The 25,582-nt window shown below is 32.0% G+C and overlaps 1 protein-coding gene across 3 annotated transcripts in view; it reads left to right on the top strand.

Annotated features, from left to right (window-relative positions):
- IPO8 (importin 8) overlaps window positions 1-25,582 on the top strand; it is a 156,822-nt gene that overhangs the window by 51,558 nt on the left and 79,682 nt on the right. For all 3 annotated transcript variants that reach the window (XR_007947783.1, XM_051962783.1, XM_051962782.1), the window contains exons 6-8: window positions 4,239-4,328; window positions 14,960-15,054; window positions 17,742-17,826. Coding sequence is in view for 2 of the 3 variants with exons in the window: in XM_051962783.1 (XP_051818743.1) it covers window positions 4,239-4,328; window positions 14,960-15,054; window positions 17,742-17,826 (270 nt within the window). In the remaining variant the exon portion in view is untranslated. The remainder of the gene's footprint in view (window positions 1-4,238; window positions 4,329-14,959; window positions 15,055-17,741; window positions 17,827-25,582) is intronic.

Raw genomic sequence — 25,582 nt, 5'->3', positions numbered from 1 at the left:
ATAATATAATTTTAGATCTGGTACAGCTACGCCACCTTCATTTGATTTTTTTTTTCATTAATTCCCTTGAAATTCTTGACCTTTTGTTTTTCCATATGAACTTTGTTGTTATTTTTTCTAGGTCATCAAAATAGTTTTTTGGGAGTCTGATTGGTATAGAGCTAAATAAATAGATTAGTTTAGGTAGTATTGTTATCTTTATTATATTTGCTCGCCCAATCCAAGAGCATTTAATATTTTTCCAATTAGTTAGATCAGACTTAATTTGTGTGGAAAGTGTTTTGTAGTTTTGCTCATAAAGTTTCTGATTTTCCCTTGGCAGATAGATTCCTAAGTATTTTATACAATCAGTAGTTACTTTAAATGGAATTTCTCTTTGTAACTCTTTTGGGTTTTGTTAGTGATATATAAAAATGCTGATGACTTATGTGGGTTTATTTTGTATCCTGCAACTTTGCTAAAGATGTGGATTGTTTCTAATAACTTTTTAGTAGAATCTCTGGGGTTCTCTAAGTATACCATCATATCATCAGCAAAGAGTGATAATTTGGTTTCCTCATTGCCCATTCTTATTCCCTTAATCTCTTTCTCAACTCTTATTGCCAAAGCTAGCATTTCTAATACAATATTAAATAGTAATGGTGATAGTGGGCAACCTTATTTCACTCCTGATCTTATTGGGAATGGTTGCAGTTTGTCCCCGTTACATTTGATGCTTACTGTTGGTTTTAAATAGATGCTACTGATTATTTTAAGGAAAAGTCCATTTATTCCTATACTCTCCAGAGTTTTTTTTTTCCTCAAGAGTTTTTAATAGGAATGGATGCTGGATTTTATCAAATGCTTTTTCTGCATCTATTGAGATGATCATATGGTTTTTGTTAATTTGATTATTAATATGGCCAATTATATGATAGTTTTCCTAATATTGTACCAGCCCTGCATTCCTGGTATAAATCCTACTTGATCGTGGTGTATTATCCTGGGGATGATTTTCTGTAGTCTTTTTGCTAATATCTTATTTAAGATTTTAGCATCAATATTCATTAGGGAAATTTATAATTTTTTTTCTCTGTTTTCAACCTACCTGGTTTAGGTATCAGTACCATGTCTGTGTCATAAAAGGAATTTGATAGGACTCCTTCATTCCCTATTTTTTCAAATAGTTTATAAAGCAGTGGGGCTAATTGTTCTTTGAATGTTTGGTAGAATTCACATGTAAATCCATCTGATCCCAGGGATTTTTTTTTAGGGAGTTGATTAATAACTTGTTCTATTTCTTTTTCTGAAATGGGACTATTTAAGCAATTTACTTCCTCCTCTGATATATTTATTATAATTTGGATAATGTTTATTATAACTTGCTATCAATGGCAGTCTAATCAAATTTGTATTAGCACAAAGCTGGGTGGGTTAGGTGAGCCCCTGAATGATAATCAAAATCCACACAAAATTTTCATGGCTAATATAACCTTGTGACAAATTCAATAAGATGAAATTTAGGGCATAGGAAATAGATCTCAGTTTTCATTGTTACAAGCCTTCTGCTAGTCCATATCATCTTCTTTTCTTACTTATAATGTTAGAGAATGACTAGATCACTGAGAGATTAAGCCACGGCCAGGTAATGCTGCCGGAAATGTGTTAAAGGCTTGACTTGAATACAGGTAATTCTGGATATCATGATAGTTCTGTATCCATTATGGTTGAAATTTTGTATTTAGTATCCACTAAGATGAAATTTAGAAATGATAAATATAGGAATAAATTTAAATCTTACAGTTGGTTTAAAAATTGATTTTGCTGTTGTAAGTTAAAAAAATGAACAGATGAATTAGTGAATAAATAAAAAATAGTTTACTTCGTGCCTAACATTCTACCTATAATAGATATTAATAGAAAAGCGAGACAGTCCCTGACCTCAAAGAGCTGATGTGTGTGTATATATAAAGATCAATTTGGTGATACAATGGATAGTGCTCCAAGTCTTTAATCAGGAAAACTTTTCTTCTTGAGTTCAAATCTGACCACAGATACTTACTAGCTGTGTGATGTTGGGCAAGTTACTTAACCCTATTTGCTTTAGTTTACTTATCTGTAAAATAAGCTGGAGAAGGAAATGGCAGTATCTTTGCCTTCAAGAAAACCTCCAGAGGAGTCATTAAGTGTCAGGTCTAACTGAAAAGTGACTAAAACAATAACAAAAACAAAATATATGAAGGTTTAACTCCAGGACAACTGGAAAAAGTTAATGTTTTTAAAGATGTAGCTGCAAAGCATTGTTTTAAGAATTATTTTTATTGATGAAATCATTCTTGTTTCTAATGTTGAATCTTAAGGTTTATTCTTTATATTTCTGTCCTCAGCATTTAGTACGCAACCTAGAACTTGGTAGACATTTAACAAAGGCTTATTGGTGAATGATTGATTTTGTGGTGCTAATGACTTTAGTGCTGAGAATTTTCTTTTGTGGATGTTCAGTAGCTGTGGCTTCTGTGGATTGCAAGACTGGCAAAGGTATTTGCCAGAAAGAAACTAGACGCTGATCAACATCTAATACCCTATACCAAGATAAGATTGAAATGGGTTCATTATTTAGACATAAAGGGTTATAGTATAAGCAAATTAGGAGAGCAAGGGATAGTCTACCTGCCATATCTGTGGAGAAGGGAAGAATTTATGGCCAGAGAAGAACTAGAGAACATTATGAAATGTGAAATGTGTAATTTTGGTTACATTAAATTAAAAAGGTTTTGTACAAACAAAACTAATATAGCCAAGATTACAAGGGAAACAGAAAGCTGGGAAAAAATTTTTGTAGCCAATGTTTTTGATAAAGGCCTCATTTCTAAAATATACTTACTTACATTTAAAAGAATATAAGCCATTCCCCAATTGCAAAATGATCAAAGGATATGAACAGACAATTTTCAGATGAAAAAATTAAAGCTATTTCTAGACATATGAAAAATGTTCAAAATCACATAATCACAAATTAGTTTATTGTCATGGATCCTGATAAACTATACTCACTACTTTCCTTTCCCCTACTTCCATGTTTCCCACCCAATCTTGGCTATCCTGATTAAAAAAAGAGATGGGAGGAAAATGAATGATTAAAAATGAATAGATGAACAGAAAAAAATATTTTCTTCAAAATTAAACTTACCAGAGTAAATATCCAGTGTCATTATTCTAATTTTATCTTAAAACAGTGCCCTTTCTTTTAGTCTGTTATAGGAGAGTTCTATCTAGAACAAGATGATATTTCTATCTCATCGCCATTATGACAGTTTGAGAAAGAAAGCCATAGTTGTGTTTCTGATTTGCTATCTTTTGGATGAAAGAGACAATTGCTGAGGAAAGTGGGACACACACACACACACACACACACACACACACACACACACGTGTACACACATTTAATACATGTAGAAACATATCTATAAACAAATTGTAAATATATCTATAAACACATTTTAAATATATATATATATATATATATATATATATATATATAAGCACACATGAATACACAACACATAAAACCACATATGTATGTGTGTCACATAACATAGCCTAGCATATTTAAGTCATTTGCTCTTTTCTTCTTCTTATGTCTTCAGGGATCTATCTTAACTCTGGACAAAAATACATTTTTCTTAAAATATGTTTCATTTCCTAATGCACCACAATGCCACTTCTCAGGACTTTAAACTTAGGAATTTAGATTTCCAGCAACTGTGAGTAGCCTAGTAGAGAAACAGGAAATAAGGGTTTTTTAAAGGCTTTTTTAGCAAGCAAAATTGCCATTGCTGTATTTTCTAGAAAAACCCATTATTGAGTTTTGACTTTTAATTTGCTCATAGTTCTAATAATCTTCATTGTGTAAATTTTTATACTACTACAAATTAAGATGGAAAAGACTGCAAGAAACAGGTATAGAGACATTAAAACATCAGCACTATATGTTATTTGACGGTGATGATGGCAAACACAAAGCATCATCATTCTATTTTAAAAAGAAGGCATGGTAAAAGACCATTTAGTAATATTTACAATAAACAACAAAAAGGAAAATTGTTGGCACTTAATAAACTTTTACTGCATTATCTGAAAAATTTGCTTTTATGGAGTACATTGATGTGAAATAAAGAGCTTTTACTGTGTGTAAGTTAAATGCAGTGTTTTATAACAGAAATTAGTTTATGTATTTTTTTCATTCTCTTCTTTTCTAGTATGCATTACCACTTCAATTGGTGAACAATCAAACAATGATGCATTGGATGGAGATATTTCGCACTATTATTGATAGAATAGTTCCCCCTGTAAGTAAATTCTTATTTTTCCTTGAAGAAAATTATAGTTGATGATTGGGATGCTTGCTGAGTACAGATTTTGATTGAGTGAAAAATCTTTGTATTGATTTTAAATTTGGAATTGTTCAAAGATGATTGTGCCCATGTCAATATTTTGTGGTATAAATTTAGTCTGATATTTCATTTTTGGTTTTGTTATCCATTTTATTATAATTTTGTTCTGATCTTAACAAATTTCAAGCAAAATGAACATTTCCACATACATTATAAAACCTAAGGAGAGGATTGCACATGAAAATTATGAGTTTTATTATATTAGAACTTATTTTTCTTTGTTAAATAATAACTTTATTTTCACAATATATGCAAAGATAGTTTTTGACATTCACCTTTGCAAAATCTTGTGTTCCAATTTTTTTCTCCCGCCTTTCCTCTACTATTTCCCTAGACAAGTAATTCAGTTAAACATGGGCAATTCTTCTGTACATATTTTCATAATCATCATGCTGCACAAGAAAAATCAGATCAAAAAGGAAAAAAAAAAGAGGAAAAAAAGCATTGCTTTTCTTTTTTAATTATATAAATTCATCATGTAACTTTCATAACTGGTCTTGATTCCTTCTAGTTTTCCTTTTGTTCTGTTCTATTTTTTGGAGTGGGGGATCCCTATTCTTAGTTCCACTTTTCCTCCTATCACTCCTTAACAGTTTAAAAAGAAAAAAGAAAAACAAAGCCTTTGTACCAAATACATAGATGTTATAAGGAAACATGCATGACAAGCAAAATAAAATCCCAATATTTGCCATATCCAGAAATTTATTTAAGCTAGTGCTTTTCTCTAGTTTCTGTCACTAAATGGATAACGTATGGTTATTGCTTTGATTAGAGTTCTTAAGTTTCAAAGTTTATTTTCTTTTACAATGTTAGTATTGTTCTAGTTCTGCTAATTTCAGAATATATTGGTGATTGCCTGAGAATACCTTATGCTGGTTAAAACAATACAGTAATTATATGGTTTTGTCAGAGGGTGAGCACAAAGGATTGTTATTATGCCAGACTTATGGGAACAGCTTGGTTGCTGGGTACTCATTCTCCTTTAGGAGACCATTAAGGTGTCTCCTAATATCTTGATATTTTCTCCTTTTGACCAAAGAAAGAGTCACAAGAATACCTACCTTTCTGACTGATAAAAGAAAGAAAAATCAAGATGCCGTTTTCTTGAAGGGACCTAGGTACAATGTTAGCCACTGTTTGTTTATAAGCAGAAAAGAGAAGGAGACTAAAAACGTAGAGGGAGAAAATGACAACCTTGATGTCTTTGGAGGATTTTGCCATCTACTCAAAAGCAGGAATCACACTCACAAGTTTGGCAGCTGTGGGAATAGTCAGAAGGACCTAGTAGAGGTCTTTAGAAGCAATGATTGCCCAGACATATGGCATGAAATGTACAGTTGTGAGAAAACTCCTTGTATCAATTTTTGGATTGTAGTTTCTGGTTTCCAAACAGCACAGGGATGGTCTAGTTTCCCAGCCACTTGGGGAATGCACAATGCAGTAAAGCTTTTCTCATATTTCCCATAATTGCATAATTATGTTATGTCATGTACTTAGATCTCACAGAAGTCCCCCTCCTGAGAATGGAGATATAAGTTCTGAGAAGGGAGATATATTTATGTATGTATGTATGTCACCAAGGTAAGCAAGAAAAGTAAGAAAACTTACACATCACTAAAATCAAATCTTCTTCTGTTCTTGTGATCCATTCTTAATATCTATTTAACCACTACATTTTGAGTCCTGTCTGTCTCATCTGGTCCTTAGATATCTTGCAATTTGCTTATTCTCAGGAAGCTCTAAAAGGGACTCTGATAATTCTGATTCCAAATCTAGAATCTAGCTAATTCTGCTAGTAATACTGTTTTAATTTGGTTCTCCAATTTTGAAACTTCAGAGAATTTCAGTTCATATACCATTTGATATTTCTATTCTTATATAAATCCTATACTTGATATAAGCATTTAAAAAAAATTTATCAGGATCCAATTGTAAATGAACTCTTCTGACTATTAAAATTATCAGATATTTTAAAATAATTTCACTTTCTTTGTTATTATCAATACAATTTATGTGTAAAGTCATTGGTCCATTTTGAGAACTTAGTTGGAAGCCAATTATATATCTCTCTATAATTCTTGGAGAAAACAGTGCAGTCCTGTTGCTTTTTAAAAGTTTATTATTTATTTAGAAAACTTTCACATTATATCTTTGTCTGATAATTTCTCCCTTATGAGTATATGTCATATCTTTATTACAATTTGACCACAAATACAGGTTAAAGTTATAGGATTTTCAAACTTGCATTCTATTATAGTAACTCAGAGATGTTATTTAAATGTGTTATTTAATAGAGTTATTATTATACTTATATAACTTCTTAATTATAGAAATTTGCTATAAAAGGAAAAAGGCGTCATATATCATAATAGGGGGAAAACTTGCTTAGCTCTCTTTTATTCCAGAAAAGAGTCATCTAACAGCTGTAGTTACAGGAATTAACTTCAGGGATTAGCTCAGGATTAACTAGGTGGGGAAAATTCCTTTTCAATGATGAAATAGGGAAGGAACCTCAGATAGGTCATGCATAGGTTGTCCCTAGAATTTTTCCCAGGTATAGACTGCAGCATGTGCCATTTTCTACTGTTGGCTTCATGACAATTCAGTCAATTAGCCTGTAATCAAAATCCAAAATAATAACAGTCCCAAGGATATTTGCCTTAAAAAGCAAAATTGCACTAATCATAAGTTAGAGTTGTAATATCTTTCCCTACAGTTAACCTTTCATTTATCCTTTTCTTATGAATTAAAACTTGCCATATTCTGGGGTTTCAGACATGTTGCAAGTATCAGATATTGATTCATCATTAATATATTGAAGCTACTTTTAAAACTACTGTGTATACTTGCATAATAGCCAAGATTTTCAAATGAAAATTTGCTATTACATATTATCTTCTTTCTAGCAAAATATCTCATTAAATATTTAACACATTCTTTTAAAAGTCCAATTCATGTGTAATAGCATCTATATTAAAAAGTTGTTTTGTCTAATAGCATTTCTATTACTGGTCTCTCAGATATCACAATATAAGTGAATTTAGAAATACAAAAATAACATATCATATATTTAAAGCATGAAACAAAATTTCATATGACATCAATTGCTTTTCTAAATTATCCCATATAAAAAAGTCATTGATCTTATTTTCTTTGACATTTTAAATCCATTTTATAGTTATCAGGCATGGAACAATTACATTCATGTTAAAGAAATAATGTAGTGCTTAGCATATACCAATCATTGTTAAGCACTTTACAATCATTATATTATTTTGATCTATATTAACTCTGGGAGATTGGTATCATTTTTATTTTTTTCTTTACAGATCAGAAAACTGGGTCAAAGAGATAAGATAGTTGCCCATTACACAGCTAATAAATTTCTGCAACTGGAATGTAACTCGTTTCCCTGCATTTTTCCAGAATTTTCCCCCCAACACCTGTATTTGGGAATCTGGTCTGATATGACAAAGGTTAAAAGGGAGAAGGAAAGAGTGTTTGACTTGGGGGAGTCACAGGGACCTCTGGTTTAAACAGAATTTCAAAGAAGAGATTGTTATAAGATGCAAATCATTTATTTTTTTTCTCCATTCTGGGATTACTTCTAAACTAACTGCCTTCCTTCATTACCCTAGTATAATGAATTGTTAATTTTGTCATTTACTTTTACCTTTTTAAAAGTGAAATAGTATACTTTGATCTACATTTAGATTCCATATCTGAATGTAGATAGCAGTTTCCATCAAAAGTCTTTTGAAATTGTCTTAGATCATTGTATTATTGAGAAAAGCAATTACTGACTAATAGGACAGAAAAGGAAAATGACTAATTTTAGAAGCATGTAGGAAAAATGAGGTATTAGTGCACCAGTGGTGGAATTGTGAACTGATTAAACCACTCGTAAAGTAGTTTGGAACTATGTCCAAATAGCCCTAAAACCACACATACCATTTGACCTAGTAATACCCCTTCTAGGTCTGTATTCCAAAAGAGTTAAAAAAGTGAGCAGGACCAGGAGCACATTGTACATAGTAACAGCCATGGTAAGTCTTCTAAGCAATACAGTGATCTAAGACAGTTCCATAAAACTTTTATGGAAAATGCCATCCACATCTAGAGAAAGAATTATGGAATTTGAATGCAAATCAAAGTATGTACTATTTTCACTTAAATTTTTTTTTCTTTCTCATTTTTTCCCCCATTTGTTCTTATTCTTCTTTTACAAAATGACTTTATATGAAAATGTTTACCATGTTTAATATGTATATCGTATTACTTGCTGTCTTGAAGAAGAGATACGAAAAGAAGGGAGGGAGAAAAATTTGGAATTCAAAATCTTATTTAAAAAAAGAATGTTGAAAATTATCTTTACATGTAATTAGAGGGAAAAAATGATGAGCAGAATGCTCTCAGAAAAGCCTGGTAAAACTTTTATGGGATGTTGTAAAATGAAATGTACTATATACAAAGTGACAGCAATACTGTAAGTAGATCAACTATGAATACTTAGCTTTTCTTAGCAATGCAATGATCTAAGAGAAATTTGAAGCATTTATGATGAAAAATGCTGTCCATCCCTTGAAAAAGGAGAAATGGTGTCTGAATACAGATCGAAGCATATCTTTTTTGAGGTTTATTTTTTTTTTCTGTTTGTTTTCTTTTACAACATTGTTTACATGATTACACATATATAACCTATTTTGAATTACTTTTCTCAGTGACGGTGAGGTAGAAGGGATAGAATTTAAAAATAAAACTTTTATAAATGAATATTAAAAAATGTTTTTACATGTAACTGGCAAAAATAAAATAATAAACAAAGAAGACACAAACAAAATGACAAGCCAAATACAAATAATCACAGATAGGTTTTTTAAAAAGTAGTATTTGATATGCTTTAAAGGGGCTGCATGTCTGATTGAGGTACTTACTTTATGGTCCTTCTTAACTTTTATCAAAAGCTTTTTTATTTATGTCATCTTTCTGAGAGGATCTGAAAGGAAAGAAAAATTTTATTTATACACTGTGGTATTTCACATTCAGTGCTCATACAACAATGAATTCTCCCTAGATTTTAATTTACTAAATGTATTTGATACTCCAAATCAGTTTTTTCGCTTTGAATTGATTTCACCAAAAGTTTTAAATAACCCGTTTCTAAAGATTCTTTGTCTTGCTGATGACATCTTTTGTGCAGATCAAATATAATTGGCAATAACTTCCCACCTATATAGTTTGGTTTTTTTTTTTTTTTAACAGCATTAGATCAACCTGGATAACCTGGATTAAATTACTATTACTTGAAACTGTTGCTACTCAAAGATTTCTGCCAAACCTCATCCAATGGTTTATTGTATAACAAAATCTTAAGATACTGTGTACCATAAAATTGGTAAAGTAAATGTAAGTAAGTCACATGTTTATGTAAAAAAAAAATAGTATTTTATTTTCCAAATACATGCAAAGATAGTTTTTAACATTCACCTTTGCAAAACCTTAAATCATATATAGTTTTAACCAAGCACTCATTCACAGTCCATAGGCATGGAATTAACTGAACATTTTCTTAATTTGGGTTGGAAGGGGAGGAAGAGTTGGGAGATCAGAAGTTGGAAGTGGTGCAAAGCTGCAACAAAGCAGGAAAGAGTCTCCTGGTCTGCAGAGACCAGAACCAAAGAGAGCAGAGTGAAACAGTTGGTTAGGAAAAAGATTACAAATGGCATGTCCTTTCTGTGGTCTAAGTGGTCCGAGATGTATTAGTTCATGTATTGGAAAGCTCAGGAGTTTTCCTTACAAAGAATGGAATGTACAACCAAGAAAAGACTAGAAATTGGAGCGGGAACAAGGTTAGGGCACTTAGTAGATGAGGGGAAGTTGGACTCTGGGGAAATAAATCTCTGGTGGCAATCTATTCACACTGGTACTGGTAATGTCCTGGTTCCATGTCCAGTCCCACTTCTCATACCAAATAATGTCAACTGAAGGAACCACCTTCTAACCTGTGAGTTGCCAGAGCTGAATCGAGCAGGCTAGAGATAGGAGAGTTAGAAATCAGGAAACAAATTTAATTTCAAATATTTTGACAGTACTTTTCCTGGATGTAGTTTTAAATTAATTTCCAGATTGGTTTTTACACATTCATAATTCCACTGGCAGTGCATTAAAGTACCTGTTTTCAATCAGCCTTTCAACACTTGTCATTTTCTTTTGCCAATTTCAAAAGTATGAAGTGGAGCATAAGAGTTGCTTTAATTATTTAGATCTTTTTTAATATGATTATTAATAACTTGGATTTCTTTCTTTGAAAATTACCTGTTCACATCCTTTGATGAAATCTATTAGGCAATGATTGCTGTTCTTATAAATTTGAATAATTTCCTTATGTATTTATCTTTACTGGAGAAACTTGATATAGAGATTCTCTCCCTCCGTCCTCTTATTATTTCCCCTGTAATATTAACTGCAGTAAGTTTGTTTGTGCAAACTTTTAAATTTTATTTAATCAAAATTATCTTTTTTATCTATGTATCTCTCTGATTCCTTGTTTGATCATGAATTCTTCCCCTCTCAATAGTTTGGAAAGGCAAACATTTCTTCCCACGATTCCTAATTTGTTTATGATATGACTTTTCATTTTTTTTTCTTTTTTTTTTAAATAACTTTTTATTGACAGAACCCATGCCAGGGTAATTTTTTACAGCATTATCCCTTACAGTCACTTCTGTTCCGATTTTTCCCCTCCCTCCCTCCATCCCCTCCCTCAGATGGCAAGCAGTCCTTTACATGTTAAAGAGGTTACAGTATATCCTAGGTACAATATATGTGTGCAGAACCGAACAGTTCTCTTGTTGCACAGGGAGAATTGGATTCAGAAGATATAAATAACATGGGAAGAAAAACAAAAATGCAAGCAGTTTATATGCATTTCCCAATGTTCTTTCTTTGGGTGTAGCTGCTTCTGTCCATCCTTGATCAATTGAAACTGAATTAGCACTCTTTAGAAGGAGATCTACTTCCATCAGAATATATCCTCAAACAGTATCGTTGTTGAGATATATAATGATCTCCTGATGCTGCTCATTTCACTTAGCATCAGTTCATGTAAGTCTTGCCAGTCCTCTCTTGTATTCATCTTGCTGATGACTTTTCATTTTCAATCAAATAAACATTTATCAAGTACTTACTAAGTGGCAGGGGACATAAATAAGAAAAAGAGACAGTCCTTGCTTTCAAGGAATTTATAATCTTGTAAGGAAAGATTATATTTTCCCTTACATAACACAAAAGAAACTTGAAAGTGGTGGGTTGGATTTGTTTGGAAAACACTAAGTTATTCCCAATTGATAGCATGTTTTTCAATGGAGTCAAAGCCTACCTGAGCTGCTTTTGGAAAATGGAGTTACAAAAAAGGTTTTAAGCCTCCTAGTAAAGGAAGTTTTTGGGAGAAGTTACTGCTTTGCATTCCAGTTCTGCAGAGAAGAAAAAGGTAACTGAGGGGGAGTTGAGCTGTTGAGTATCAGAAATACAGTCTAGTGCATGAGATTGAAATTTTGATTAGCATTTGTTGGTGGGTAAGTGGACGTGTTTTCCCATGAAGTTAAGCAGAACTGCTAATGGAATATGAAGTCTAAGTCCTATATCCAGTTAGAACTTTTCTTGGTATATGTTGTGAGATATTGGTCTTTACTTGACTTAAGTTTACCCAAACACTTTCTAGTTTTCTAAACAGGTTTTTGTTTAATAATGAGTCTCTATCTCATTTGGAGTCTTTGTGTTTATTTATTGCTATTTGCTTCTGTATGTTGTATAGCTAATTTGTTCTGCTGGTCAGTTTATGCTTTAATTAGCAGTAAGAAATTTTTTTTCCCCCTTCCAATTCTGCTTTTCCTCTCTTACTCTTTTTCATCAGCATGAGAGTTTTAATGATAACTATTTTGTATTAATTGCTTTCTTTTTTGAGATCTGGTTCAATGTGGTCTCCTTCATTTCAATTTTTTTTTTCATTATTTCCTTTGATATTTTTGACCTTTAACATATTTCAACATTATTTCTTCTAACTCTATAATGTAATTCTTTAGTAGCTTGATTGATTTGATATTCAATGAACAAATTAATTTAAGCATTATTATTATTTTTATTATATTGATTCAGGATCTCCACGAATAATTAATATTTATTTAAGTCTATTTCTGTAGAGTGTTGTATCTATATAGTTTCTTGGTAAGTCAACTTTCAAATATTTTATATATTCTATAGTTATTTTGAGTGGAATTTCTTTCTTTTTTTCTTTTTTTTTTTTTTTTTTTGGGTTCAGGCGTCATTTTTTTTTTAAAAATAACTTTTTATTGATAGAACCCATGCCAGGGTAATTTTTAACAGCATTATCCCTTGCACTCACTTCTGTTCCGATTTTTCCCCTGCCTCCCTCGATCCCTTCCCCCAGATGGCAAGCAGTCCTTTATATATTAAATAGGTTACAGTATATCCTAGATACAATATACGTGTGCAGAACTGAACAGTTCTCTTGTTACACAGCAAGAATTGGATTCAGAAGGTATAAATAATCCGGGGAGAAAAACAAAAATGCAAGCAGTTTATATTCATTTCCCAGTGTTCTTTCTTTGGGTGTAGCTGCTTCTGTCCATCCTTGATCAATTGAAACTGAATTAGCTCTTTTTATCAAAGAGATCCATTTCCATCAGAATACATCCTCAAACAGTATCGTTGTTGAGGTATATAATGATCTCCTGGTTCTGTTCATTTCACTTAGCATCAATTCATGTAAGTCTCATCAATCCTCTTTGTATTCATCCTGCTGGTCATTCCTTACAGAACAATAATATTCCATAACGTTCATATACCACAGTTTACTTAACCATTCTCCAATTGATGGGCATCCACTCATTTTCCAGCTTCTAGCCACTACAAACAGGGTTGCCACAAACATTTTGGCACATACAGGTCCCTTTCTCTTCTTTAGTATCTCTTTGGGGTAAAAGCCTAGTAGAAATACTGCTGGATCAAAGGATATGCACAGTTTGATAACTTTTTGAGCATAGTTCCAAATTGCTCTCCAGAATGGCTGGATGTGTTCACAATTCCACCAACAATGTATCAGGGTCCCTGTTTTCCCACATCCCCTCCAACATAGAATTTATTTCTTCCTGCTGGATTTTGTGGGTGATATATAAAAATTCTGATGATTTATGTAGATTTATTTTATATCCTGTAATTTTGATAAAGTTACTTTCCAGGTCTTCTAAGTAAACATTCATTTGTTCTGTAATAATTGATAATTTTGTTTTCCCTTTGCTTAAGCTTATTTTTTCAACATATTTATTTTATTATTGCTATTTTTAGCATTTCTATACTATATAATATGTACAGCTGAGTGGCTCAGTTTGAGAGTGCTGGGTTCAGAGTCTGAAAGACCTAAATTTAAATCTGGCCCCTGACACTTACTAGATATGTGACCCCGGGCAAGTCATTTATCCTCTCTTCTCCTTAATCTATTGGTGAAGGAAATAGCAAACTGCTCCAGTATCTTTGCTAAGAAAACCCTATGGACAATATTGGTGTGGTAGGGTCTGTGGGGTCTAGAAGAATTGGACATGACGGAATAACAACTGTGTGTCTATACATATGTGAATGTATACTATGTCAAATAATTGTGGTGATAATGGATATCTTGGTTTTATCTCTGTTATTGTGAAGGCTTCTAATTCACATTGTGGAGGATGTGTGTGTGTGTGTGTGTGTGTGTGTGTGTGTGTGTGTGTGTGTAATGCTATTTCTTGGTTCTGATAATTGTATTTTGTGCATTATATCATTGTAACCAAAAGACTGGGAAAATGACTATTGAATATGGGAGGAAATTAGAAGTTTTTTTTTTTTAATGTTAGATGAAGTATTTGCATGTAAGGTGTTTATATCCTATTGATGGGAAACAACTTGTATGACAAGTAAATGTACATGTAAGGATAATTTAGGGAGGGAGTCACTAATCTTGGATGGGTATCAGGAAAGACCTTATATAGAAGGTGCTACTTCAACTAAAGTTTGAAGAGTGCTGGAGATTTTATAGTTGAGGAGGAAGCTCATTTTAGGTATGGGAAGGCACAACTGTTTCAAAGGCATAGAGATAAGAAAAGTAATGTTGTATATGGATAATAGCAAGTAGACTGGCTGGATCATAAAGTATGTGGAAAAATATTACTAAGTCTGGAAAAATAGGCTGGAACAAGATTATAAAGAATTATAGACAAGGAAAAACTGATAACGTTGTTTATCACTATTCAAAATCTATTCAAATTCATTAAACTATTGGGATTTGCAAAACAAAAACAAATTAGATTATAGTTCACTGTGACTTAGTTTAACCTGTAATAGAAGTTTATATGTTATTATCTGTGCTTGTGATTTTTCTACTTTGTCAACAAAATTTTGATGTGCCACAGGATCTGGCACATAGGTCCCTAACAATTAATTCATTGATGATAATCAATTTACATATTTTCTTTTAGGAGACTTTACAGATTGATGAAGATGATAGACCAGAATTGGTATGGTGGAAATGTAAGAAGTGGGCATTACACATTGTAGCTCGTCTTTTTGAACGGTAACATTCTCATGTTTATTAATATTTACATCTTGTAGTACTTCTTTCATTATGGGATCCTTAGCTTTCAGGGCTATAGAGCATAAGGTCATTTAGAATCTCAGTGAAGTGACTTCTAATTTTTTCTCCCTAAACAGGCTTTTGTGTATGAAAGTAGTTAGATTTTAACTTGATTACCTTTAGCAGGTTATTTCAGACACTTCTATATGTTTCTCATTTTACAGAAATAATATTGCTATGCCTTTTGGCATATAGCCAAAGAATTTTCAGAAAGAAGAGACAGAATTCAAGATGATAATGATCATTTTTGAGTGACAGAATCAGAGAAAATTATTGCATAAGATGACTTAAAGAATTGATAGAAATATCATAGGGAGAAATGGTAAGGAACAGTCCAGGCATAGGAAGCATGAAATGAGGCACGGAAATAGAATAGTATTAAGAATCTGAACGTACATGCAAAGCAGTGGTGAGAAAAAGCTGGAAAGGTCAAATAATACAGCTTATGGAAAGCTTTGTATATTAAACTACAGAATTTGAATTTTATTTGGCATATAGCTAGGTTGCATTAAAAAAATTTAATCTTAAAAGGATTTTAAATCAAAAAGTGATCAATGAACCTGTGTAAATTTAATGTGGCATCAGTATGAAGGATGAATTGGAAGAATGAGTCCTTGGAATTTTATAAAATCATGCAGGCAATTAGTAATTAAGATCCTAAGTGATGTTGTGACAGTGGGAATAGGCAGAAAATAATGGATATGTAAGAAATTGCTGAACTAAAATGTTAAAACTTTACAAATGATTGAAAATGAGGAGAAAGAGGAAAAATTATAAGATAATTGCTAAGTTTCAAACAAGAGTGATGGAATAAATACTTGCCATTGATAGGAAGAGAGAAGGAAGATTCAGGTTTGGCGGGGGGGAATATGATAGATATGGAAACTTTTAAAGTGCTAGTAGGAGGTTCTGAAGAAAGGTCATTATTGAAGATTTAGATTTCTGTAGAAGAAATAGAATGATTCTAACTTCATAATTATAAAGGAAGTGATGGAGAAGATAAAAGAACCAATAATAGAAGCTTGAGGAACACTGCATTAGGTAATCAGTAAAAGGAAAAAAGAAAGCAGACCTGAGAGGAGTTCGAGAAGTAGGAAGAATATGATATTTTGGAAGAAATTATGTCTACATGATAGAATTAAATAAGTATCAGGAATTGCAGAAAGGTCAGACTGGAAATAAAACAAACAAACATGTAGATGTATTGATTTAGGAGGTTAACAATGAATTCTTGGGGGGAGTAGATTCATTAGAGTTATGTGGACAAAAACAAGACTGCAAGAAGTTGAAGAGATGAGTAGGTAATAAAGATGGCAAATGTGTACATTATTTTTTCTTTTTCTTTTCTTTTAACTGAGGCAATTGGGGTTATGTGACTTGTCCAGGGTCACACAGCTAGGAAGTGTTAAGTGCCTGAGGTCAAATTTGAACTCTGATCCTCCTGACTTCAGGGCTGGTGCTGTATCCACTGTGCCAACTAGCTGCCCTCCTAAATTGTTTTTTCGAGATGTTAGATGTATATATAGAAAGAAAGAAATTGGATAGGAACTGTGTGGCAGAGAAAGGGTGAGTAAAGATGCTTTTATGATTGAGCATAGCTGAGTGTGTTTGTAGGTAGATGGGAAGGAGACTAGTATAAAGAGAAATGGAAAATTCTGGAGAAATTGGGGGATGAGTTATGAAAAGAAAAAGTGTTGGAGGAGGTTTTGAGGTGAAGGGATCTAGTTAGAAGAGAGATTATTCCTTTTTGAGATTATTGGCACTTCTCAGATAGGAAAGTAAAATACAGAAAGATTTTGAAGTGTGGAGGAGGAAGCTTATATTGAATTCTGTCATTGTCTCAGTAGAATAGGAAGCTAGGGCAGGGCATCTGTAAGAAGGCTTTGAGAAGAAAAGTTTTGAAATTATGTGAACAAGACAGAAATTTGAAAAATGTCTTGCAAAGCAGTAATAAGAAATTTAAGCATTAGAAATTTGGAATGTATAAAGTACATATAATTACAGTACTTTCTTTTGCATCCCTGGAAGAGAAGTGGATAAAATCTGAATGTTTGAATTACTTAGAATTCAAGGTTAAGTCTTGAAGGTCTAATAGAAAATAAGGAAAGAAAAAGTAAGAAATAAAACATTCTAAAGTGGGCAAATCATCATGGTTGTTGACCACTGAAAATGAAGCCAGAATGGAGGAGTGATATATATCATGGGACTAGAGATCCCATGATCTCCAGTGAAATTGAAGATGTAATTTAGTGTGACATATAAGATTAGAGTGAATTTCAGAAGTCTTCAGAATTTCAGATTGTGGAAGATAGTCACATTTAGTGTGCCACTGCAAGTATGTGGTGAAGTAGAATGCAAATAGGAGTTACTATGAAAGTTGAAGAGAGAATTAAAAGTATCTGAGTTATCAGCATATATATTGAATTCTCTAGAGGTATAGAGGTATATATATATATATATATATATATATATATATTGCCTATACTTAGTTTTAACCTTAAGTTTTTGTTTAGAGACTGTTTATTCATTTATTGATGTCCTTTTTTTCTGTAGTTCACTGTAGTTTTCATTAAATTCTTTATTTTTAAAAATGCAAGTATTGAAACTCTTTCTCTGTGTGTTTTAAGATATGGAAGCCCAGGAAATGTGACCAAGGAATATTTTGAATTTTCAGAATTCTTTCTGAAAACTTATGCAGTAGGAATCCAGCAGGTAAATGTAAACATTCTACTTTTTAAATTGAAGGGTATTTGTGTTTTGGATTTTGAGTTTGTTATCAATTTTTCAAATAGATAATGACTTACATTTATATGGTGCTTTAAAGTTTAAAATATCCTTGCCTTACGACAAATTTAAGTAGTATTGCGTCTGTAAATATTTATGAAAATTAAAGTAAAAAAATTTTTTTAAATATATGAGAGTTTTATCCTTAATACAGGACTGTCGTTTTGGAACTAGACCCCTTGGAACTTTTGCCTTCAAGGAGTTCTGGATTTTGGACTGAAATGGAAAGGAATTGTTTTTAATCTGACTAATTTTAAGAAGAGAGTGAGCCACACTGGTCACTAGTTCTAACTTAGGCTTTGTCATTAACTCTTTTGCATCTTGTGCAAGTTGGTTTCTTCATCAATGAACCATAAATATTTATTTGTAGTTTAGCATGGATTGAAGTTTGTTGAAGAATGAGCCTTGCAAAATAATGAAAAAATTAGGAGTCCCAATTTGAGGAAGAATCTATGAACATGTTGGATATAGTTTTGTAATTTTTTGGTTTTTTTAGTCATAGATCTGCATAAAAGAAGCATTATTTTTATTATTTTTTTCAGAATAATATCAGTATTTGAATTTTAGTGCATTTGCTTATTCTTAATTGGTTCTTGTCCTTTTTTCCTTTTGTGTATTATAAAGAATACAGGAGAGATCTGTGAATTCACATCCTACCTCTGATACTTAACAGTTGAATGTAGACAAATTACATTATCTTTTTCTGTCTCAGTTTCCTCTTTTCTAGAAGAGGATAGGAATACCTGTAGTCTTATTTTATAGGGCTGTTATGAGGATTATCTAAGATGTATGTCAGAAGTTGTCCAGTTCAATCCTCTTATTTCATATATCAGAAAACAGGCCTGGAAGGGTTAAATGATTTATCCAATGTCACATGTTTGACAGAGACAACATTTTAATCCAGGTCCTCAGACTTTAATAATACTAATACTAATTCTACCTCTGTGTTACATAACAATGTAAAAAATGCTTATTGAATTTGGCAAAAAGCTTTGTGGATCTAAAGTATAGAATTAGCTGCTATTATTGTTAATAATAATTGTTGATAATGTGAAGAAAATATTTATATAAAAGATTTGAGAGGTAATGACAGGTGATGATCTAATCTTAATTTGACAATCATCAATAAAGGAAGAGGCAACCAATTCCTTTTGGAATAACAATTTTTGGATAGCTTTAATTGTTTGGAAGTTTTTTTTTAATATATCAAACTTAGATATGCTTTTTTTGCAACTCTACCTTCTTGTTCAGCCCTCCAGAGCTAAACAAAGCATTTTCAAGAATCCCTTTTCCTTATATCAGCTCTTTGCTTCGGAATTTTTGGGTTAGACTTGTAAGGGTACCAGGACAAGAAGAACCACCATATGTAGCAAAAAGGACTTTGTTCAAGGTGATAGAAAAAAAGATTAGATAAGGAGTTTCTAGAAATAAATAGAAGGTTCAACACAATCCTTGAAGTCTCTAAAATGAACAGGTTAAATTAAATAGTTTCTAAAGTCCTTAACAACTTTATATCTGTGATCTTATTCTATTAATATTGTTTCACTGTCCATAATATCTTTAAGCATAATTTAATTTGTTCTCCCTGTTTTATCTCTTTTATCATTGTGAATTTTTATTTGCTTTATGTGATAGGATAATATAAAAATAAAATTTTTTTGCTGAGGCAATTGGGATTAAGTGATTTGTCTAGGGTCACACCAGATTTGAATTTAGGTCCTTCTGACTTCAGTGCTGGTGCTTTATCCACTATGCCAACTATCTGCCCCGATAGGATAATTCTTAACATTCAAATGAAAAAGGAAATATCATTTAAATTCAAGTAGACAGATATAATAATATACTAGTGACAGGAGACTTCAGTATTCTCTCAGTTTTGGATAAATTTAACATAAAGACAAATAAAGAGGAAAATATGTATTGAACAAATTACTGAAGAAAATAGAGTTAAAAGATTTATAGTAGTATCCTCAAGATACAACAACAAAATATTATTTGTGTTTCTCGGTACCACCTGGAACTTTTATAAAAAATGACTGTATCAATTTTTTTACATAGATATTGTAGACATATGTAAAAAAGGCAGAAATGGTCAATATGTTTTATGTGGACAACAATGCAACAAAAATAATAATGGTAACCAAAATTTATTTACTATGTGTCATGCACTATTCTATGTACTTTACAATTAATGAACTAAAAGATCATTTAGAAAAATTAGAAGGCCAAAAAGGGAAAAAACCCTAAAATAAATGCAGAAAAAATTATGAAAAATTAGAGGAAATTTAAATTGGAAACAAAATATCATGCAAACAAAGTAAAATCTGGTTCCTTGAAGAGACCCTTAAAATTGATAAATCCTTAGCTAATCTGATTAAAAAGAAGAGAGCAGAAAAATCAAATCAATAAAATAGCAAATGAGCAAGGTGAAATCATGACAAAACTAGAAGAAAAAGAGTAACCAGAACATGTTTTGCATATATTTGCTAATAAAATGTGAACACCAGCTAAATAGATGAATACCTTAAAAATAATTAGCTGCAAAGCAACTATGAAAGGGGGGAGAAAGTCATGGCTTGACTCACAGAACACAGAACAGTTTCAAACTTTTAGAGAATAGTATATATATATACACACACACATAAGATCATTCTCAAAAATTAAGAAAATGCCCTACCAATATCATTTTATGATTCAAATGTAGTACTGATAAAATAAAACACAGAAGGAAAATTACAAACTCGCAAATTTTAAATGGATTTTAAATCAAACAGATTACAGCAATTTACCCAAGAAATCATATGGTATTTATACTTGTACTTTAAGGATGGTTCAACATGGGGTGAAGGGGTGTGTGTGTGTGTGTGTGTGTGTGTGTGTGTATGTGTTATGTGTGTATCAACATGATCATATTCAAAATCACACTTTAGTGCTCACTTCCTAGCTGCAGAAAAAAACTTTGACAAAATGCAACACATTTATTCTAAAAAGCACTACAAAGTATATACATAGAGTGACCTTTTTAAAATATAAAAGGCATCCATTTAAAGCCAAAAGTAATCACCATATGTAATGGTAATACACTGAAACTTTTTCTGGAAAATGAGAAGTAAAACAAATATGCTCACTTTCCTCATTGTTATAATTGTTATAAATCAGCATTTTTATATAATAATAACAAAAAAAAAGAGCAGTAATAAAAAGGGAAATCCTGTTCCAAATAACTTTAAAATATAAGATGATTACCCTTCAGAGCATACAAATAGCATATTTAAATTCAGTTACTATGTACTCTTTAAGGGAATTAGGGATTAGGGTGGACTAGCAGTTCCAGACATCAAACTAAACAATATATCTATTAGAGAATGAGTATTTGTGAGTGGGTCAGATGTGTGTGTGTGTGTGTGTGTGTGTGTGTGTGTGTACATGTTTGATAAAATAGAAAACAAGTTGCTGTCAGTCTGGCAGAAATTAGGCTTAGATCAACATTTTATACCATATTCCACAACATATTTTAATTGAATATAAAACATTATTGTTAAGGATCATAAACCTTTCAGATCATATATCTTTCATAGCCATGGAAGGGAAATGTTTTCTTAGCCAAACAAAAAATAGAGACAATAATAAAAAATAAAATAGATAACTGATTACTAGAAACAGAAAAGCTTTTGCATAGACAAAATTAAGACATCTAGGATAAGAAAGGAAAATATGGAATTAAATTGGGAAAAAAGTCTTTGTATCAAATTTCACTAATTAGCTTTTGTATCCAAGATAGATAAACAATGACTCTGTGGGTGTATGTCTCCCACATGTCATTGATAAATTTTTTAAAAATTTGTTTGAAAAAAAAAGTTAAAAAAAGGAAAAATATAAAAGGAATACAAAACAAAATAAAGCAAAACAAAAGAGAATATTGTCATGTGCCTAGGAGAACATCAGGAAGGATTCAAAATCTATAAACAAATTACCAGAACAAGAAAGTATATATATATTAGTAGAAGAAATTATATTCACGAATGTCCATTTTTTCTTTACTTATTTGTAAATTGTTCTTTCGTTCTCTGCTATGCACAATATTTCCTTTATTTTTTTTCTCCTTTCATCCTTCTTTCTACCTCCATCAAGCCACAGTTAAGAAAAGATATATTTAAGAATATATATGTAGATATATACATACAAACACACACTCCTTTCCCCCCTCCCTATATACACATCTTTTTTTTTTTTTACTCACTGTTGACTAAAATTAAATTAACTTGCTTTGCTATACTTAGTCTCTTCCCACCTAAGGATCTGTCCTTTGTCTTCTTCCCACATCCTTTGCTTCATCCCTTCCCCCTGATTACTTGGATTTTGGAGTGTGCTATATACCTTTCATGGTACATATGTAGTATTGCCTATTGAACCCATTCCTGCTGTGAGTAGGTTTTCAGAATTACAAGCCCTCCTCCCCCCTCTAATGCTTCTGTGTCTGTTCTTCCTTGCTTTTCTCTTGTATAAGATGGTGAATATTTTTATCTTAACTGCCAGTCTTTCTTTTGAGTTACCGTATAGTTGATGTGAATCTTAAACATATGGTATACATTTCTCTTGTAAAAAAAAATCCTGAACAATTTGTCAATGTTTAAATAGTTTGTCCATGTTGAGCTCCTTAAAATTGATCTTTGATATTGGCTCTTATATGTTAAATTTTCTGTTAAATTTGGGTTTGGTTGATTGAGAGTCCTGAAAATCTGCAAGTTCATTGAAAGCCCATTTTTTTCAATTCAGAATTACAGATAATTTTGCTAGATATAATATTTTTGGCTATAATCCTCACTCTTTTGATTGTCAGTATCTGTCAGGATCTGCAGTCTTTTATTGTAGATGTTGATAAGTCTTGTGCAAGTCTAATAGTAGATCAAGTTATTTGAATTGTTTTTTTCTTGTTTCTTGCAAAGTTTTCTCTTTGATCTAGAAGTTTCAAAATTTGGCAATAATATTTTTTTGTGTTTTCATTGAGGTGGTGATTGGTGAATTTTTTTTTCTATTTCTACTTTTCACTCATGTTCTATCACTCCAGGACAAATTTTTTGAATTATTTCCTGCAATATTGTGTCAAGGTTCTCTTTTCGGCTAGAACTTTTTGGAAGTCCAGTTATTCTTATATTTTCTCTTCTTGATCTATTCTCCAATTCTGTCCTTTTTCTTATGTTTCCCATTCTGTTCTATTTTCTCATTTTTTATAATCTGTTTTGTTATTTCTCAGTCTCTCATAGATTCATTGACTTCCCCTTGCCCAATTCTAATTTTCAAAGAGATACTTTTGTCTTCCAGACTCTGTACCTCCTTTTCTTGTTGGTCAACTTTTTCCCCCATAATCTTGTTTTCCTTGGATGGTTTTCATTCAGTCATCTATCTATCTATTTATTTATTTATTTTTCATTTATCTATTTATTTTTAGTTTTCCTCAGTGTTTCTATTTTGATTTTTAAAATTTTTTTTGAGTTCTATAAATTCTCTCTAGGCAGGGAGCCATTTCACATTACTCTTTGGGATAGAAGCTTTTTTTTTTTTTTTTTTTTTTTAACTTAAGTGTCTTTCTCTGAAGATGAATCTGGGTCTTCTCCCATTCCCATATATTTCAGTGGTGAGGTGCTTTTTCTTTGCTGATTCATTTTTTTTTTTTAATAAGAGAGAGATACTAGTGTAAGCACCTCATTAATTATGGGGTACAGGGAGTGTCTCAAGCTTCCCTTCAGACCAGGAATCCCAAATCAAGAGCTCTACCCTCCTGCAAGTGCCTGCAGCCATTAGTACCCCTGCCCAGCTGCTTCTACACTCACTGGGTACTGGAGGGCCCCCTCCCCCTACACACACTCTTGACAAAGTCTGGAAGGTGAAAGTGTGGTTCTTGCTGAGGTTCTAGCCTCATCTAGCTAGCCAGAGAGGTCACCTTGGTGAGGTGTTTGCACTTTACTAGGATTAATCCCTAGCCCAGGGTCTTGTCTTTTCTGGTTTTAGCCTGCCCCAAGTTTTGATTTCTTACCAGTTTATGTTTGCCCTGAGGCGCAAATTTGTTTTATTTGTGTGTGGAAATATGGAGAGGTTGAAATTTACCAACTTACTCCTCCATCTTCCCAGAATCCTCCCCAGCCATTGATAAATTGTAAAGGATGTGAACAATTTTCAAAATAGGAATTGTTCTGTATCTACAAATTCATGTATCTCCAAATCACTAATAATAAGAGAAATGTAAATTACACGAACCCTGAAATTTCACTTGTAAATTTGCAAAAATAATAGTAAATTATAATAGCCCCCTTTGGAGGGAATGTAGGATAATTGGCACTATTAGCTTAGAACAAGACTTCCTAAAGAAGTTTATGTCATTTAGCAGCTGAAAAAAGATTATCCTTTTACTTTAAGTATCTATAATTACACATTGTGTCATGTAGGATTGAAACAAAGTAACAAACAGTAACTGATTGATCAATTTTCAGAGCCCACTTGGTTTCTAGTCAGTATAATCTGGGTCCTCAGTTAAGCATTAAATGAATCTGTTCTTTAAGCAATAAACAGGTTTAGTTTCCCAGCCTTGATGGACTAAGTTCAAACAATACAGTAAGATTTCCCCAGTTTCTTTTCAGTTTCCAATAAACAGTTATCTATTTTATCTTTCGTTATTGTCTCTTTTGTTTGGTTAAAAAAACATTTCCTATCTATGACTATGAAAGGTATATGATCTGCTTCTCTTCTGGTTCTGGTATAAAATGTTGGTTTAAACCTAACTTCTGCCAGACTAATGGCAACTTGTTTTCTGTTTTATCAAATTTGTGTGTGTGTGTGTGTGTGTGTATGTGTGTGTGTTTGTGTATATCTGACACACTTACAAGTAGCTACTCTCTAACATAAATTGTTTACTTTGATGTCTGGAACTGCTTGTCAACCCTAATCTTTAACTCCTTTTCATTATTTCCTATTCATTATTCCAAATGGATTTTGTTATTTTATCAAGTTTTATGAGGTATCCTTTTAGCATCTGATTGTCACAGCATTAAAAGTATAAATTAATTCTAGTATTACTCTCATTTTGTTACCTTGATAGACCCTAACCAGAAGCTTCAAGAAGGGTAATCATGAGGCCTTACAACAAATATTTAGTAGTCCCAGCTTCAGAATCTGTCCTTCCAGTGAGTAATCTGAATTCATTCCATTAAGTATTGACTAACTTAATCTCCTTATTGTACAAGAGATTCTCAAAAGTTTTCTCTACCACTGCAGTTAAAAAGCATTGATTCCATAGTGATCTACTTTCCTTATAGTCCCATTCTCACAGCCATACATTACTATTTATTTATTTATACTAAGCCATTGCTTTGACTATATAGAATTTTGTTGGCAAGCTGGTGTCTCTGCTTTTTAGTATACTTTACATATTTGCCATAACTTTCCTTCTAAGGAGAAACATCTTTTAAATTTTTTTTCTATAATAAGCTTTTTATTTTCCAAAATACTAGCAGAGACAATTTCCACATTCATTCTTGCAAAATCTTGTGTTCTATATTTTTATTTCTCCCTTTTTTCCTCCCTCCTTTCCTACACACAAATAATCCAATATAGGCTAAACATGTGCAGTTCTGGAAAAAACAGTTTTTAATTTTATGGCTGTTATTGCCAAAGTGACCTTTGGGTCCAA

Source organism: Antechinus flavipes, chromosome 5 (assembly GCF_016432865.1).
Source record: "Antechinus flavipes isolate AdamAnt ecotype Samford, QLD, Australia chromosome 5, AdamAnt_v2, whole genome shotgun sequence".
NCBI classification, from domain to species: Eukaryota; Metazoa; Chordata; class Mammalia; order Dasyuromorphia; family Dasyuridae; genus Antechinus; species Antechinus flavipes.
Note: the sequence above shows the minus strand (reverse complement) of the source record. Positions and strands in the feature narration are given on the sequence as shown.